General features: G+C 41.2%; 1 protein-coding gene across 1 annotated transcript in view; it reads left to right on the top strand.

Annotated features, from left to right (window-relative positions):
* EHD1 (EH domain containing 1) overlaps positions 1 to 15,818 on the top strand; it is a 59,260-nt gene that overhangs the window by 21,834 nt on the left and 21,608 nt on the right. Inside the window, exon 2 of the mRNA XM_082270767.1 lies at positions 193 to 290. Coding sequence (XP_082126893.1) covers positions 193 to 290 — 98 coding nt within the window. The remainder of the gene's footprint in view (positions 1 to 192; positions 291 to 15,818) is intronic.

Here is a 15,818-nt window from a genome sequence, read left to right as displayed (position 1 = left end):
AAAAAATGCCTATAGTTCTACTATCAACAAGACAATTACATGTTTATACCTCCCAGCTGTTTATTACACAGTATGTAGATTTGATTACTAATTTGCCTTGTTGAGTACCCTGTGTGCTAAGTGTTTTTGATCAATAAATGCTTTTTTTTTTTTTTTTTTTTGTAGTTAACCTTTTCATTTTTCATTTTCTAGGTTCATGTGTGCACAACTGCCTAATCCTGTCCTAGAGAGCATCAGCATTATAGACACACCAGGCATATTGTCTGGGGAGAAGCAACGGATCAGCCGAGGTACGTGTTAATGCCCAATGTTTAGTTTAGATATTTTGTCAGAGGTTGTACAGTTCTTCTGTTTAATGATTTTTAAACTTTGCCGATTCATGCTTACGGTACCATTACTTTCTCAGGTTTTAGAACTGAAAATGTTTCCATCAAAGTTACTGCAGATTTTATGGGGATCCTGTCAGCATTACGCATGAAATTAGATCAAGTCTGCCACTCTGCTGGAATCATTTTTTGTCTTTCTGTTTTTTTTTTTGCTTGCTGTTTTGCATTACCAGTGTCCCAGTTTTTCTGCCTTCACTGCATATCTTTAGACTGAATTACCATTATTGTTGGGGTGCTTTTATGTTCACTCAACCCATTAAATTAGAATGGGCACGCAACCCGTAGCAATGAAGAAAAAATAGGACCAGCACCTTTTTCCATTAACTCTCCAGTGTGCGTTGTACAGTATAGTGTAGATCCGTATCCTATTGTACTTGGGTGTTATTCTCAATGAGATGGGCATACGTTTTAGCCATTTCTTTTTTGTAAAGCTTTAGGGAGACTTCTCTTTTTCGTTTACCAGGGTACACAAAGAGAGGAGAAATCCTCTTTGAGAGCTATATCCTCAGTGGAAAATTTCCTTTCACTTTTTATTTTGAGGTCAACTGTAACATTTTGAAATTCTTATCTTCTGTCCCAGAGACAGAGAGGGAGTATCCCGGCAGGGACATGAACCTCAATAACTCAACAGGGGTTTTTAGCCATCCCTAATTTATCCAAAATTTTTGGGCTTTAGAGAACAATTCAAATATCGGGGTATTCATATATGTGACCACTTTTTATGAATAGGCCAGCTTGGGCAGAGCACATACCAGCAGATTCACTGCTTTGCTCTGGTGTTGGGAAGCAATTTGTGTATTTTGTACTGCCAAGCCTGGAAAAATAAGGCCCAAATGTGAGAGATCCATCTTTTTATTACTTCGACTCTGACAAGTTTTGTGCTCAGTTTACAGGTTTAACCCTTTCCCTGACATTTTCCATTTGCCTTGGGATTGAAAAGCTTAAAATTAGCTCACAGCTGACACAAAAGCAACACAGATTGCAAATATATTTAAAGGAAAAGTTGATGTTCCCACTACTGCAGCCGCTGTTCGCTCTCCCTTTTGCAGCAGTACCCTGTACTAGCTGTCACTTTAAAAACAGCGTGGTAATGCGGGGCTCCGCCTGCATGGACGCGTCATTTATACGCATACATCTGTGTGTGCATGAACTACAAGTCCCAGCATCCTTTGCAGCGGACGGCTTGTGATTTTCGAAAAACTACCATGACGCTGTGGTAGTTCAGTGATTCTTCCTGTCAGAATGTATCTGCTACCCTCGTACTAGGTACAAACAAACCGATACACTGGCGCTGGGTGCAATGCTTTACTGGCCTTCAACAAAAAAGAATAAATGCACATTTTTTTTTTTTTTTTTTTATAAAGGGAACCCATCCTTTTAACATTCCACCCTCTGTGGAGTGAATCCGGAACTGCTTTGCTCTGAACACTTCCAAGTTCAGAGCTGTCAAACCCCAGTGGCTCTGGCTGGTACAACAAGAAAATTGAGCACAGGGCGCTCATTAAGGAGAGCCTTGCACTTACCCAATGCTATCACATAGGAGGCTTGTTGGCACCTTTGCAATAGCAATTCAAATGGAAAGAAGTGAAAATGAAAAATTTAAAAAAGCCTTTAATAAAAAAAATGAACCCCACCTACCCACAAATGCACATACCATACGTGCACCTAGGATGCCTGTTCCTAGCAAATGGTGATCAGGCTACCCATTGCATTAAAGCGGGTATAATAATTCCAAGGCCAATGTTTAGCCTCATGCACACAAGATGTTTTTTTTTTTTTTTTTTTTATTCACCTGGGTGCCTTGCTCCTAGGGAGAAAAAAGCAGCTTAAAAATGCGCCTAAAGCTAAGTTTTGCAAACGTTTTTAGGCGCATCAAGCTTTTGGGCGTTCATTCTTTTTATTGGCCAGAACATTAATGTACTCTGGTCATTGGCGTGAATGAATGCTAAAGCGCTAAGCGTGCCTAGCGTTTAGACGCATTCAGCGCGTCTCCCACCAAAACACTGTGCAAGTTATGGTGTTTTTTGTGCCTTTTTAAATGCTCTTGCCTCTAACTGCCTGTGTACACGGACACATAGACTAACATAAAGGGCATTCAGAGGCAGGGAAAAAAGGTCAAACCTCGGTAAAAGCAGTGTTTTTTATGCACAGTGCGCATGAGTGAACTGTAATTTGATCAGCTATGAAGGTTTTTAAGTGTTGTGTTTGATACATATTTACTTAAAATAGTCTTGGCTTTAAAATGTTACCAAAAATGTCTTTTTGCACAAAAATTTATTTTGGTTAATTTTTTACTGAAAATGTGTTTGTGAAAACGTTCCACAAATTTTGTGCAATATGAAAAATTGTGACTCCTTTTTCTTCAGGTTCCCTGCTTTCGTAAAATATGTATGATGGAATTCCATAAAGAGTTTTGTAGAATTAATTCACACCTCTGTACTTGTTAGGGACAGGCATGCGAGTTTGTCAGAGGAGGTGACCTGCCAGCACCGGATGTCAGAGTGTCCATGCTCGGCAGAGAGAGGTTTTATCGTCTAAACCCATAGCCTTGACCAACCTGCCTATTAGGTAGTGATGTCAAGAACTGTTTGCATATACACAGGGCTTTTTTTGACCATTTATTATGCCTGAAAAATCCTAACGGTTCTGGCCATGTACAGTTAAATTATTGCAAACAAGACACATTCTTTTCTTTGTATATAATAAACATATTTAGACAAAACTGAGACAGATCTGCAAAATGCAGCTGAACGACCTTGCCTTGATCTTTATCGATGTTTGTTGGTTCTGTCCCTCAGGTTTTACAATACATATAAACACTAAAATCTCTCTGGCATTTTTCATTATACTGAGGGTGTTAAGGCGTGCTGTGCATAGGACAGTATGCCAAGTTATAAAGACAGCTATTCAATCAAAGGGGATTTCTTTCCAAGAAAGCATTCCCTTCCCCGGAATGCCTGGGATAACTGTACTGTGCCAGGCAGTACCATTTAAAAATCCTCCTCGTGCTTGTGATATTAACATTTCAGTCTTGCATAACCATTCATTTGACCTTTTTTTCTGACATAGTAGTAGGGCTGCCAAATTGCATTGCTTGTTTAACATCTTTCTGAAGATAGTGGCACAAGGTGGAACAATTTTTTTATGCAAAATATCTCCCGAGAAGGAATAAAGGCATCAGTAAATTTGTAGAGTTCTACTTTAAGTATGTTTTTAATTTTAGCAAAAAGACAATATTCATTTATAAATCCAGTTGTGTTATGTGGCTACGGTGTCATATTGTTCTCCTTGCTCTAGAGCAGGGGTCTACAAACTTTCTAAACAAAGGGCAGTTTACTTCAGACATTACAGGGCCAGTGGGAATAGATGTCCTGGCATAAGTGGGGGCTAAATGGTGCCCCAATGTTGGTGTCAGTGGGAGGGATAGTGCCCCAAAGTGGGTGTCCATGGAAGGATTAGAACCCCATTGTTGGTGTCAGTGGCAGGAATAGTGACCCAAAGGGTCTCATCCATCCCCCGAGCTGCAGTTTTGAGGCTTTAGAGGAAGCTGTAGACATGCATTTTATTCTGTGGATCTGTACTTGTGCTTTTCTCTGCGTCTCTTGCTTTTTCTTGATCGTTACCCCAACCAAGTCAAGTCTGCCTCTCTGATGACATCAGGTAGCAAAGCTCTGCTCCTTTACTGATTTCACCTTTACTGATTTCACCATTACTGATTTCACCATCTCCACACAGAGAAACTTTATGTAAAATTGCATGGTAAGCCAGTCTTGGAGAAAAGATCAGCTGTAGAAAGCCTACAGGCAATACTGTATACTAGTCATTTGCCTTTTTGTCTTCCTTTTTTTTTTTGGGCATGGCTTCCACAGTATAAGTTCTTTTTAGGAACAAAGATTAGCAAAGTAGCTTTGTCTCGATAGATGCCTATGGGAGTTTCTCATCACATGGCTGGCAACATTGAAATGCATATCTATATGTAGAACTTGTGCTGCATAGCACTCATAAGGCTCCGTTCACATGTAGGTGTTTTGGGGCGTTTTTGGGGAGTTTTTCTGCTCAAGGATCAGCTCTCAAAACGCCCAACAAGACAAATCCTATTCATTTCAATGGCCCCTGTTCAAATCTGAGCGTTTTGACGCTGTAAGCAAAACGCCCAACGCTAAAAAAAGTACATGAGCTTCTTTTTGGGCAGATTACAGGCGTTTTCCATTGGTTTCTATTCAATCTAAAAACGCCTGCACAAAAAACACCTGTAAATCGTGGTAAAAAACGCTCAGGTGTGAATGTAGCCTAATAACCCACTATCCAAGACCATGGACATGCACTTCCTTGGTTTGGGGTTGTGGGCCACTCGGAGGGCTACGGGTTGAGCATTTCTGCTTTTAAGTCCTCATTCACACAGGCCTGAGGCCCGTACAGTGTGAATTGGCTGACTGTATGAGGCTGGAACCACTCGGAGTTGCGTATAGCGAATATGCAGCTCTATTGGGATTCAGCAGATCTACAGACTCAGCCACTCATCCTAATTTGACACTGCTTCAGAACTGCCCACCCTCTCCTGGATGCCTGCCCCAGATTAGAAAGTGTGGCTGTTGCCCTACAGCTGCTGTGTCTTCATAGAGTTGCATATTAGTGGCTCCAGCCGCATAAACAAATATCCAGTTTAAAGTGGTTTTAAAGGCAGGAGGTTTTTTTTTTTTTTTTTTTTTTTTAATCCTAATGCGTTTTTTTTTTTTTTTTTTTGCCAAAAATATGTAGCAGAACACAAATTTGGCCTAAAGAATGAAAAATTTGGATTTTTAATTTATTTTTTGGGAATATTTTATATAGCAGCATGTGAAAAATATTGTTTTTTTTTTTTTTTGTTTTTGTTTTATAGCGCAAAAAATAAAAATCGCATAGGTGATCAAATACCACCAAAAGAAAGCTCTGTTTGTGGGAAAAAAAGGACGCCAAATTAGTTTGGGTACAGCGTCGCACGGCCGTGCAATTGTCCGTTAAAGTCACGCAGTGCCCAATTACAAAATACTCCCTGGTCTTTTAGCAGCCAAATCCTCCGGGGCTTAAGTGGTTAAAGAAACGCACTGCCGAATTGCAAAAAAAAATAGCTTGGTCATTAAGGGGGCAAATCCTTCCGGTCCAGAACTGGATAACTAGACCCCTAAGTGTGTTCAGAGCTAAAGTACTGTAGTCCTGAGCATATGCAGAACTCTTGTATTGCAAATTAAATTTCTGATAGGCTAAAATCTAATGTATGCCTAACTAAAAAGCAGACAGGTTAAGCCCGGTACATGCGGCAAGTTTTTTTTTTTTTTTTTTTTTTTTTGTATTTAACCCAGCAGGTTGAAAGAAAAAAAACTTTAGAGATTGACATCTCAACACCAGCGATGTTGATGCAACAATCTCCCCCACGGTGCTTTTGTATTTTAACAGAGGGACTCTCACTGATCTGATGCTGGTTTTCCAGCTTGTCCATTTGATTCTGTCGGACAGACCTCTGTATACCCTGACTGAAAGTAAGCTGATTCAGCAGGAATTGTATACAAGCCAACAGGTGGAGCCTGCCTTTTAGTTACACAAAGCCTCAGGTTGCCTTATTGTGCATCATTACAACCTTCTAGCTGCCGGAGTCCTAACAACCAATGACCTCAGCAATTAAGGAGGACGTGCCCTATCAGGACTGGGGTCACTTTATCCATGTGAGGGAGAGAGGAGAGAGACAGTGGAATATTAGTACCAGCGTGCAAAGGTGTAGTGCAGGGATCCTCAAACTACGGCCCTCCAGCTGTTGCAGAACTACACATCCCATGAGGCATTGTAAAAGTCTGACATTCACAGACATGACTAGGCATGATGGGAATTGTAGTTCCTGAACAACTGGAGGGCCATAGTTTGAAGACCCCTGGTGTAGTTGCTTAGAATATAATCGCCTGTAGCGTTGGGTTTCCTACATGTCTGGATGTTGCTACGATACACAAGTTTTAGATTAATTTTCAGCATTTTAGAATAGGGTGCCTTGAGATTTTTGCATAATTTTACAGAGTGACGGAAAAAGGTTGAGAAACTCCGGCCTAGACAGTCATTACACTAGATCAGCTTGGATGCTTTGTGTCAGTAAGGATCTTTGTGGGGGAAGGGGAGGTACTCGGCTACTGTAATGACTTTAGCAGCTGGCTTTTACAATTGTTACCCACATCAATTTTCCACAAACTAACCACATCTCTATTGGTTGTTCCTGTATTTGTTTCACTCTTCCCTGCCTGCCTCAGTAGTCCCTTCATGCAGCTTACAGGAAGCATTGTGTGGGGGGTAGATAAGGGACCAGTAACCAATCTAGTAAGCTAAACCAAAGGAAGTTTCCAGAAACAATGCAGCAATCTCCTAAGAATGAAGGGTGTACACTGATTTCTTTACATTCATGTTTAAGGGTCTGACATGTATTCTGTTTACTCTTATTCTCCATAGCTTTCTTTTCAGAATTAAAATCAGCTAGATAGAATTTCATGATTTATATTTGGATTTTATCTTTGACGTGTTTCTGCTCTTTTTTTTTCCCCAGTCCTTTTTAAGTACATTTACAAATTGAACTAAATGAGTAGAAATGACTATTGGGGTAAACTCTTGGTTTGAAGTCTCAAAGTAAAAAATGGCAAACAATAATATGCCTTCACTTACCCATTCCATAACCACTAAAACCCAAAATGCATAGAAATAATTTTACACAAAAAGTGTGATTTGTATTGTATAGTATAAAATGCCATTTTCTATTTCCTGTCAAACGCTGGACAATGCTTGTGCCCATTCAGCTTTACTCCCTCAGTAGGCATGCTCCAACTCCCAGTCTTTTTTCCTCCTTGGTATTAAAGGATAAGTCCAATCAAAACCTAACTAACGCTAAACCTGCTCTTTGCCACATTCTAAGACTATTCTATCTAACCCTTTAAAGCAAAAACCAACGTACTTACCTTTTCTACACCCGGTCCGGTCTCCAGCGAGAGAAGCTCTGTGCGGGAGAGAACCCACAACGGCTATGAAATGAATGGGAAGTGACGTCACCCATGGACTTACTATGGGGTTTCCGTTGTCGAGTGCCTCTCCTGCCTCAGCGCAGAAGGCGCTGCTGAGCGTGGGACCCGACCGGGTGCAGAAAAGGTAAGTAGAGTCATTTTTGCTTTACAGGTTTAGATAGAATAGTCTTAGAATGTGGCTCAGAGCAGTTTTCGCATTAGGTTTTGACTGCACTTATCCTTTTGAAAGGCTAATTCTGCCTTTTGCAAAAAAAAATATAAATATAACCATACTGGCAGCTAAACAATGCACATTTTGTTATTTTTGTAAATGAGCCTACAAAGCATTGCAACTATGATCGGTGGATTGTTGGTACAATGCATAGACTTCTGCAGACTATTCCTCCAGCTCCTTGGCTATACTGAGGTACAAACTTTTGTTACTGAGCTGGTGGGAGTGTCAGTGGACTACGCAGCCTCAAAAGGTGGAGTTGGCCTTTAACGCTCCCCTTCTAGATATCCTTTGCAGAGGGGCACTTCCTGTATCCTGCCAGTAGTTCTGGAGGCTTCCTGTGCAGGTTCAGCTTTTCACTCCAATGGCTCGCACAACACTTGCTCTATTCTATATAATATTATACAGTATTTTCCTCCCGCATGTCTTTTTTTTTTTTTTTTTTTTTTTTTATTACTGGAGTACTCAGACTGTGGAATGATTGTACACCCACAAATTGAATGCTGTGCACCACCCCCACATACAGCTGACAGCAAAGGAGATAAACACACTGTCAGGTCAGACATGGGCAGAACCAGCACTGCCGGGTCAGGCACAAGGCAGTGCAGAATATAGGGGCACACATATACTGTCCTATATCGCTTTTTTGGTGCAATAAGCATTTGAAACGTGAGAGCCACAAAGTGGAATGACTGTTTCTGCTTTCAGCATAGCACTGGGTACCATCCCTAAACCAACCTAAGGTTGTATTATTTAACAAAGTATACCTTGCATTCTTCAACACTGCATTTCTATACATAGTGCAGCTAAGTTAGATCCTGAGTACAGCAGTCTTTTTGAACGAATGGGTAAGATTCTGTCATGTAACATGAAGAAAATGCCCTTATCAGCGTATTGTGTAAATGAGATGACTGTCCTTTTTGTTTACTCTCAATTTTGATAACAGGATTTCGGACCATGGTATTTTTCATCTGTGCAATAATACCTATAACATTAGGTTGCTGGTAATTAATAACCTACCAAAATAATTTGCTAAAAATAAAACGGTTACGTATTCATATATAGTCTGACTTTGACCTGGCTGTGGAACAAAGGTTTCCTCAGATTTTTCTAACCACATTAGAAATACCCAATATGTATATATTATGTGATATGATGCTGTATAAAGAGAAATTCGCTTTAATCCCTTCCATCCAGTTCCCTGGATTTTGCTGTATTTTCAAGGATTAAGTGTCCCCAAGAAGATCAACTTTTTCAGACTGACTGGCTGTGGGGTCTGTACTTTGCTCATTTTAAAGCTATTTTCACTTTTTATTAAAAAAAATAATATATGCACATTTTTGCAGGTTAAAACAAAATGTGCATTTAGTTATTTTTTATAACGGTAGCCTGCAGAATATTGTACCTGCAATCAGCAGATCGCAGGTTTGAATGAACTGTTGATCAGTGTGCCAGCAGCTCATTCAAACTACAAGTCCCTCTGCCAAGGTTATTTTTTCATTCACAGAATACTGTAAATGAATGCCGTGACTTCATGGGTGGTGATCTGCATAGCCGTACTGTTTTCAGAATCTGACAGTGGGTGTGGGGGGATAGCAGCCTTCACATTTTGCATGCTTCCCTGCTCTTCTATTAACCTGCTGGAACCTCAAGAGAAGCATGTTACACTTGTCCTTGCCTCCCAGAATAAAATGATGACCCTCTAAAATGTTTTTACAAGTCCACCTTTGTGTAGGAATACTTAATAAATGTGTAATGTGATTGTAGGGGGGGTGGTATTATATCTTAACTGTAGATGTGTCATGTATATACAACCCAAATTCCAAAAAAAGTTGTGATGGTGGGTAAAATCTACATAAAAACTAGGGATGCACCGAAATGAAAATTTTGGGCCGAAACCAAAAATGCAGGATGCCCTTGGCCGAAAACCGAAAATTACTTTTTCCCCCAAAAAATGTTAAAATGGATAGAACAGGGGCATACACCAAAAACAGGTAGTGACGTACACCTGTCGCTACCACCCTGTCACAGTATATGTACTGTGATGGGTTGGCAAGAGGTTAATTTAATTACCAATGGTATTTGTATTATGAAGCATGAGGGGGTTAATGTATTGTCACTGCTGGTCACTCATCTATTAGTGACCGACCAGTGGCAGGTAATTAACCCCTTTGTGCTGCATTAGTGCAACCAGTATCGGTGCAACCAGTGTTAATTAACACTGATACTGGTTGCACTAATGCAGCACAAAAGGGTTAATTGCCTGCCACTGGTCGGACACTAATAGATGAGTGACCGGCAGTGACAATACATTAACCCCTAATGCTTCATAATACAAATACCATTGGTAAGCTGCCTCATCTCCCCCCCCCCCCCCCCCCCCCCCCCACTGCCTCAGCGTCCCCCTCCTCGGGTGTCCTTCATTCAAAAGTCCCGCCTCTGGCCGGCGGCACCGCCTCTCAATGACGTCCCTACTACGATCTGTGCATTAATGAATGGACATACCAGGCGGGGGGGCGGGGCGAGCGGCCGCTATAGATAGGACTAATGTGATCCATCCCTGTCAGCTCAGCACGACTATGGTTGAATGAGAACAGAACTGACCTGACACCGGGCGGGGGGAGCGGCCGCTATTAGCTGTAACTATGTGAGAGCTTCACTTCCCTGACAGCGGAGATACATGCCTGTCAGGGAAGTGAAGCGCTCACATAGTTACAGCTAATAGCGGCCGCTCCCCCCGCCCGGTGTCAGGTCAGTTCTGTTCTCATTCACACATAGTCGTGCTGAGCGGACAGGGATGGATCACATTAGTTCTCTCTATAGCGGCCGCTCGCCCCCCCCGCCTGGTATGTCCATTCATTAATGCACAGATCGTAGTAGGGACGTCATTGAGAGGCGGACGGCCGGCCAGAGGCGGGACTTTTAAAACCTGCTCTGCGCTGCGCCCTCCTCCTTCCCCACGGCGGCCATATTTATTTTCGGCACTGTTAACCCATTATCGGTCGAAATGAGGCTCATTTTCGGCCGATAATTTCGGTGGCCGAAATTTCGGTGCATCCCTAATAAAAACAGAATGCAATGATTCCCAAATTTCATAAACTCATATATTTTATTCACAATAAAAAATAGAAAACATAGCAAATGTTTAAACCCGGGGAAAATGTACAATTTTAAGAAAACAAATAGCGTAACTTTAAAGTCGATGGCAGCAACACATCTCAAGAAGTTGGGACAGGGCCAGGTGTAGAATCCCCTATTCTTATAACAACACTCTGTAAATATCTGAGATCTGAGGCGACCAGTTGCTGGAGTTTTGGGAGAGGAATGCTATTCCTTTTTGCTTTTTATATAGGACTCTTAACTGCTCATTACTCCTAGGTCATCTTTGTCCTATTTTTCCATTTTTTTATATTTCCAATTGGTGAAAGATCTGGACTGAAGGCATGCCATTTAAGCCCCTGAACTCTTCTACTACTAGGCTATGCTGTTGCCATAGACACAGTTTAACAATTGTTTTTGTTTGTTAAAATAAATAAGGGGTACTTACCCGCTTTATGCAATAGTATTGCTCAGGGTGGTCCCTTGCCTATTTTGGTAGAGTCCCTTGCTAGCACTGTTCTCTCCTCTCCTGCTCATGCAAGCTGTATGCTATGGATGCACACTTTCAAGCCTGCCTGTGTGCGTCTATAGATCAATGGCTCCCACTGCTCAAACTATCCTTTGAGAGCAGAATGTGAAGAGAGGTAGCTGGGCACAGCATTGGATTGATAGAGGAATCACGTAAGTATCTGGGGAGGGGGGCGTCAAGTGGTGAAATATTTTTTATTAGCTGTAGCTCCACTTCTCCACTTCCTGGTCCCACATGAGACACAGGCAGCAGTGGGAGCCGTAGGCCATTGTTGCTGCCAGACTCCTGTGAGGAGGGAGTGGCTTACTGGAACTGTGTGTGTCTATGGATGTACACTGCCCAACTCAGGAGCGTGCTTACATTGGTGCCCCCTTAGCACAGGTTTGTGGAGGGGGCATTTCAACGAAGAAGGAGCAGACCGCGTCACAGGATGACTCCTGAAGAGTTGCTAAGGGGCAATATTGTTGCACAGAGCAGCTAAGTATGACACACATGCACGCACCACACCACACAAACTGCTGCCACTCCCACACACACGGCAAGAACACTTCACACAATTTCCCTGGAAATTGTATGTTTTCTAGTTGTTGTTATTATTGTATATTATCATCACTTATAATATTCGGTGTCCCTGATTGGCTAAATTAAAGTGAACCTTGTATCAAAATACAACCAACTTGTTCTTGGACCTACCGCCACGTAGGCGTAAATTAAAACAATATATATTTATCTTTACTACAGCTTCTGCCCATGAAGCCTAGAGAAGGATGAGGTTGCAGACCTTCAGAAAGATTGTGGGAATGCTGCGAATCCTAAATCTGGTGAGAAGACACCCCTGCACCGTGCTGGAGTATCTTCTCAAGTAGTTTAGATTGTCCACTTTTCCTTTATCTTGCTGGAAGGCTCCTGATATCACTCTCTCACCAAGGTGCTGCAGGCAAAAGCCAGGTGGTACATTTGATTTTATTTTTCTGCTTTGGTGTTCGTGTGTTCCTTTAAAAGAAATTGTAAAGCCGGAAGGTTTTTTTTATCTTAATGCATTCTATGCCTTAGGATAAAAGACCTTTTGGGTGTAGCGACCTCCCTCCTCCCCCCCCCCCCCCCCCTAATATTTACCTGAGCCCCATCTCTCTCCAGCGATGTCCACGAGTCCCTCGCTTGTCTGGGACTCTCTCCCCTGAGAGACAGCCGCACTGTCATTGGCTCCCGCGGCTGTCAGTCAAAGTCGGTTAGCTAATCAGGAGATAGAGGGATCGGGGCCGAACAGTAGCTCGGCTCAGGTGCCCACTTAGCAAGCTCACTCGATAGGAGGGAGGGGCCAGGAGCAGCGGAGAAAGACCTGAGAAGAGGAGGATCCAGGCTGCCCTGTGCAAAATAAACTGCACAGAGGAGTTTGTTATTTAAAAGAAAAACGAGACTTTATAATCACTTTAATACCACGAGGGTGTTGGTGGAGGAGGGAGTCCTAATAAGTGGACTTTGATGCAAGCTTCACTTTTAATCGTATTCATTTTATCATAATCTGTGTTGCTATAATGTTGCTATGCTAACTATAAACAAGTTAAGTGCCAACATTTTTCGAGATTAAAATTAGAGGAAACTTTGTTAGTTTAGCCTGTAATAAAAGCATCAACAGGCCAGATGTTGGCAAGATGTTTGATAGCGGTTTTATTACCTTTTCTCCGTTGCATTGGTATTTGAACAGGAAACTGAAGTCAGTGGGAACAGGCAAGCTATTGTGTTTATTGCACCCTGGGACACCTATTTAAAATACAAACTTCTTCCACTTCACTGAACGGAAGATTCATTGTGGGGAGGAGGTTTATACAATGTCATAGTTATGAGAGCAAGAAGAAGTGTCCTGCCTGTTGTAATATGGACTAGAATAGCAATATCATAATGTATGTATTCCATAACTGTGCCATAAGTAAAAAAAAAAAAATCAGACAAATTCAATTCAGACCTATGTGTTTGAGTGTTTTCCCCAGTTATCTTGGTAGAAAATATAAAATTGTAATTAAAGTAAAGCTGGCCATACATGAATCCATCGATCATCGATGATAACTTGGCAATTGTCTGTGTAATGCATTCCTTGTTACGTTAAATAATGCAGAGACCTTGTCTTGCTTATTGCTTTAAAGTGGAGTTCCGGCCACAAAATCGACATAACTGATTTTGTGGCCATCCGCTTGCTTTTCCCCACCTGAAACAGAATTGGATAGTTAGGATATATTTTTTTTTTTTTTTTACTTGTTATTGCAGAACGAAATACTCACCTGTCTTCCACTTCCTCCCTCGGCGGCCACGGCCCGCGGGTCACTTCTGGTTTGCAATGATTCCTGGGAGCTGAACGTCATCCCTCCCAGGAATCAATGCGCCTTCACCGGCCCCGCTCGTCACTTCCAGTGCGACACCGCATTCCTTGCAAAACAGCTTCTGGGCATGCCCAGAAGCTGTGGAGGAATGCGGCGCCGCATCAGAAGTGACGAGAGGGGCCGGTGAAGACGCGGAAGTGGACGCAGAAGAGGATTGCGCTGGCTTCAGCTGCCCAGAACAGAGATGGCAACGCTGGAGAAGAAATTTTAAAAGTAAGTATTTCTTCTTGCAGGTAAGTGCGAACCGGGACAGATCAGAGGCTATCCATTGTGGAATGTGCTAGCCCTGACTGTCCCGGGGGTATGTTTGTTAAAAAATGACTTCTGTGCCCGGAACTCCGCTTTAATTGAATATGAACAACATAGATGCAGATCTAAAGTCAGCCATACTATGGATCAAAATTCAGTAGGGACTGGCCGAATTTTAATCCATGTATGGGCACTATGGCTGAGCAGAATTCGGACTATTGAGCGATATATGCTTCTGGATCAGCATCCTCAATAACTGAAAATGTATATCCAGGAAGCTATAAACATACCCCCGGGACAGTCAGGGCTAGTAAATTGCACAATGGCTAGCCTCTTATTACAAAGGAAAAGGGATTTACCTCATGCATAGTTGAAATGATTTTAACATATTCAGTCCTCCTTGTTTCATTTGCAGTTAAAAAAATAATAATAATTAAAAAGCAAGTTTAGTTGTTTACTGAATAAGCTGTACTTTTATTTCAAACGTAGTAACTTTCAATTTGTAAAACTACTCCAAATATAATTTTTTTCTGTGAAAAACGTATATTTTATTTAGTTTTTTTCCTTCATGGCTTCAAAAAGAAACATGTCAGATGTAATTTTTTTTTTTTTTAACCTCTCCCTGAAATTTTGGTTGTGTATAGTGCATGTGTAGCCCAATTCTTCTTCTTTTTTTTTTTTTTTTTCTTTTTTTGATGAGTACATTGGGCTTAAAACCCTTTCAGTTTTTTTTTTTCTTGCTGTCTGTGACCCATTGGAAAGATTTCCCTTCACTTCCTTTCCCAGAGATGCAACAGTAAGTGAGAGGAGAGCTCTACAAAAATAGGGGAAATCTCCTCCTAGCCAGTTGTCATTGGAACCGATTTTCTCATTCAAATGTTTGCCTTTGCCTATTATTCTGAAAACCACTCTAAAATTTTGGATTTCCTATCCACTTTCTATCTAGGTAACAATACACCTCCAGACAATTACAGTTGTAAATCTCCTCAGCAGGAGCACAGAGGGCAATAAAAACTGGTGTGAGGTACAAATCCTTCCCTACTCATAAGATAAAAAAAAAACAATGTTTTGGCTATACATGCACTGTGACCTCCCCAGGGCAGCTATGGCTGCATCGCTGTTTCTCATAGTACAGATTTGACCCCCATACCTTTTTATTGCACTTTTTGTTTACATGTACCAATCATTTATTTTTTGCCAGAAAATTTCTTAGAACACTTAAACATTATATATTTTTAATAAGCAGAGGCCCTGGAGAATAAATTAGTGGATTTTGCATTTTTTTTATGTGTCACAGTATTTGCGCATTGTTTTTTCAAATACAATTCTTTTGAAGAAAATTAACGTTTTTATATTTTAATGCAAAAAAAAAAAACCCACAATACATAACCCAATTGTTTTTGTAAAATATAGAAGATGACGTTACACCAAGTAAATGGATACCAAACATGTAATGCTTTTAAAATTAAAATTACTTGTGCAACCGCACCAATCGACGTAAGTTGTATTATCCGTAGGCGATGCTATAACAAAATTTTACAGGTTACCATTTTAGATTTACACAGGAGGTCTGGTGCTAGATAATACTGCCCATGATTTAAAGTTCTTGGCGATACCTCACATGTGTAGGATGATCACTGTGTGCGTGCGGGACTGACGCGTGTTCACTTTGGGATGGGGGGCACTTTACTTTTCTTATTCATTTTTACACGGCTTTAATTTTTTTATTTATTTTTTTCTAGATCACTTATTGCTGTCACAAGGAATGTAAACATCCCTTATGACAGCATTCGGCATTTGACAGGTACTCTTTGTGGAGAGATCTGGGGTCTATAAGACCCTTAAAAGCATTTGATCACATCAAGACTTTTTTTAAAAAAATGGTGCCGTTTACATTCGGGTAAACCGTAAGTAATGTCAGAAAATAGTCAAGGACTATGC

This window comes from Pelophylax lessonae (genome assembly GCF_965119305.1).
Source record: "Pelophylax lessonae genome assembly, chromosome: 10".
NCBI classification, from domain to species: domain Eukaryota; kingdom Metazoa; phylum Chordata; class Amphibia; order Anura; family Ranidae; genus Pelophylax; species Pelophylax lessonae.
Note: the sequence above shows the minus strand (reverse complement) of the source record. Positions and strands in the feature narration are given on the sequence as shown.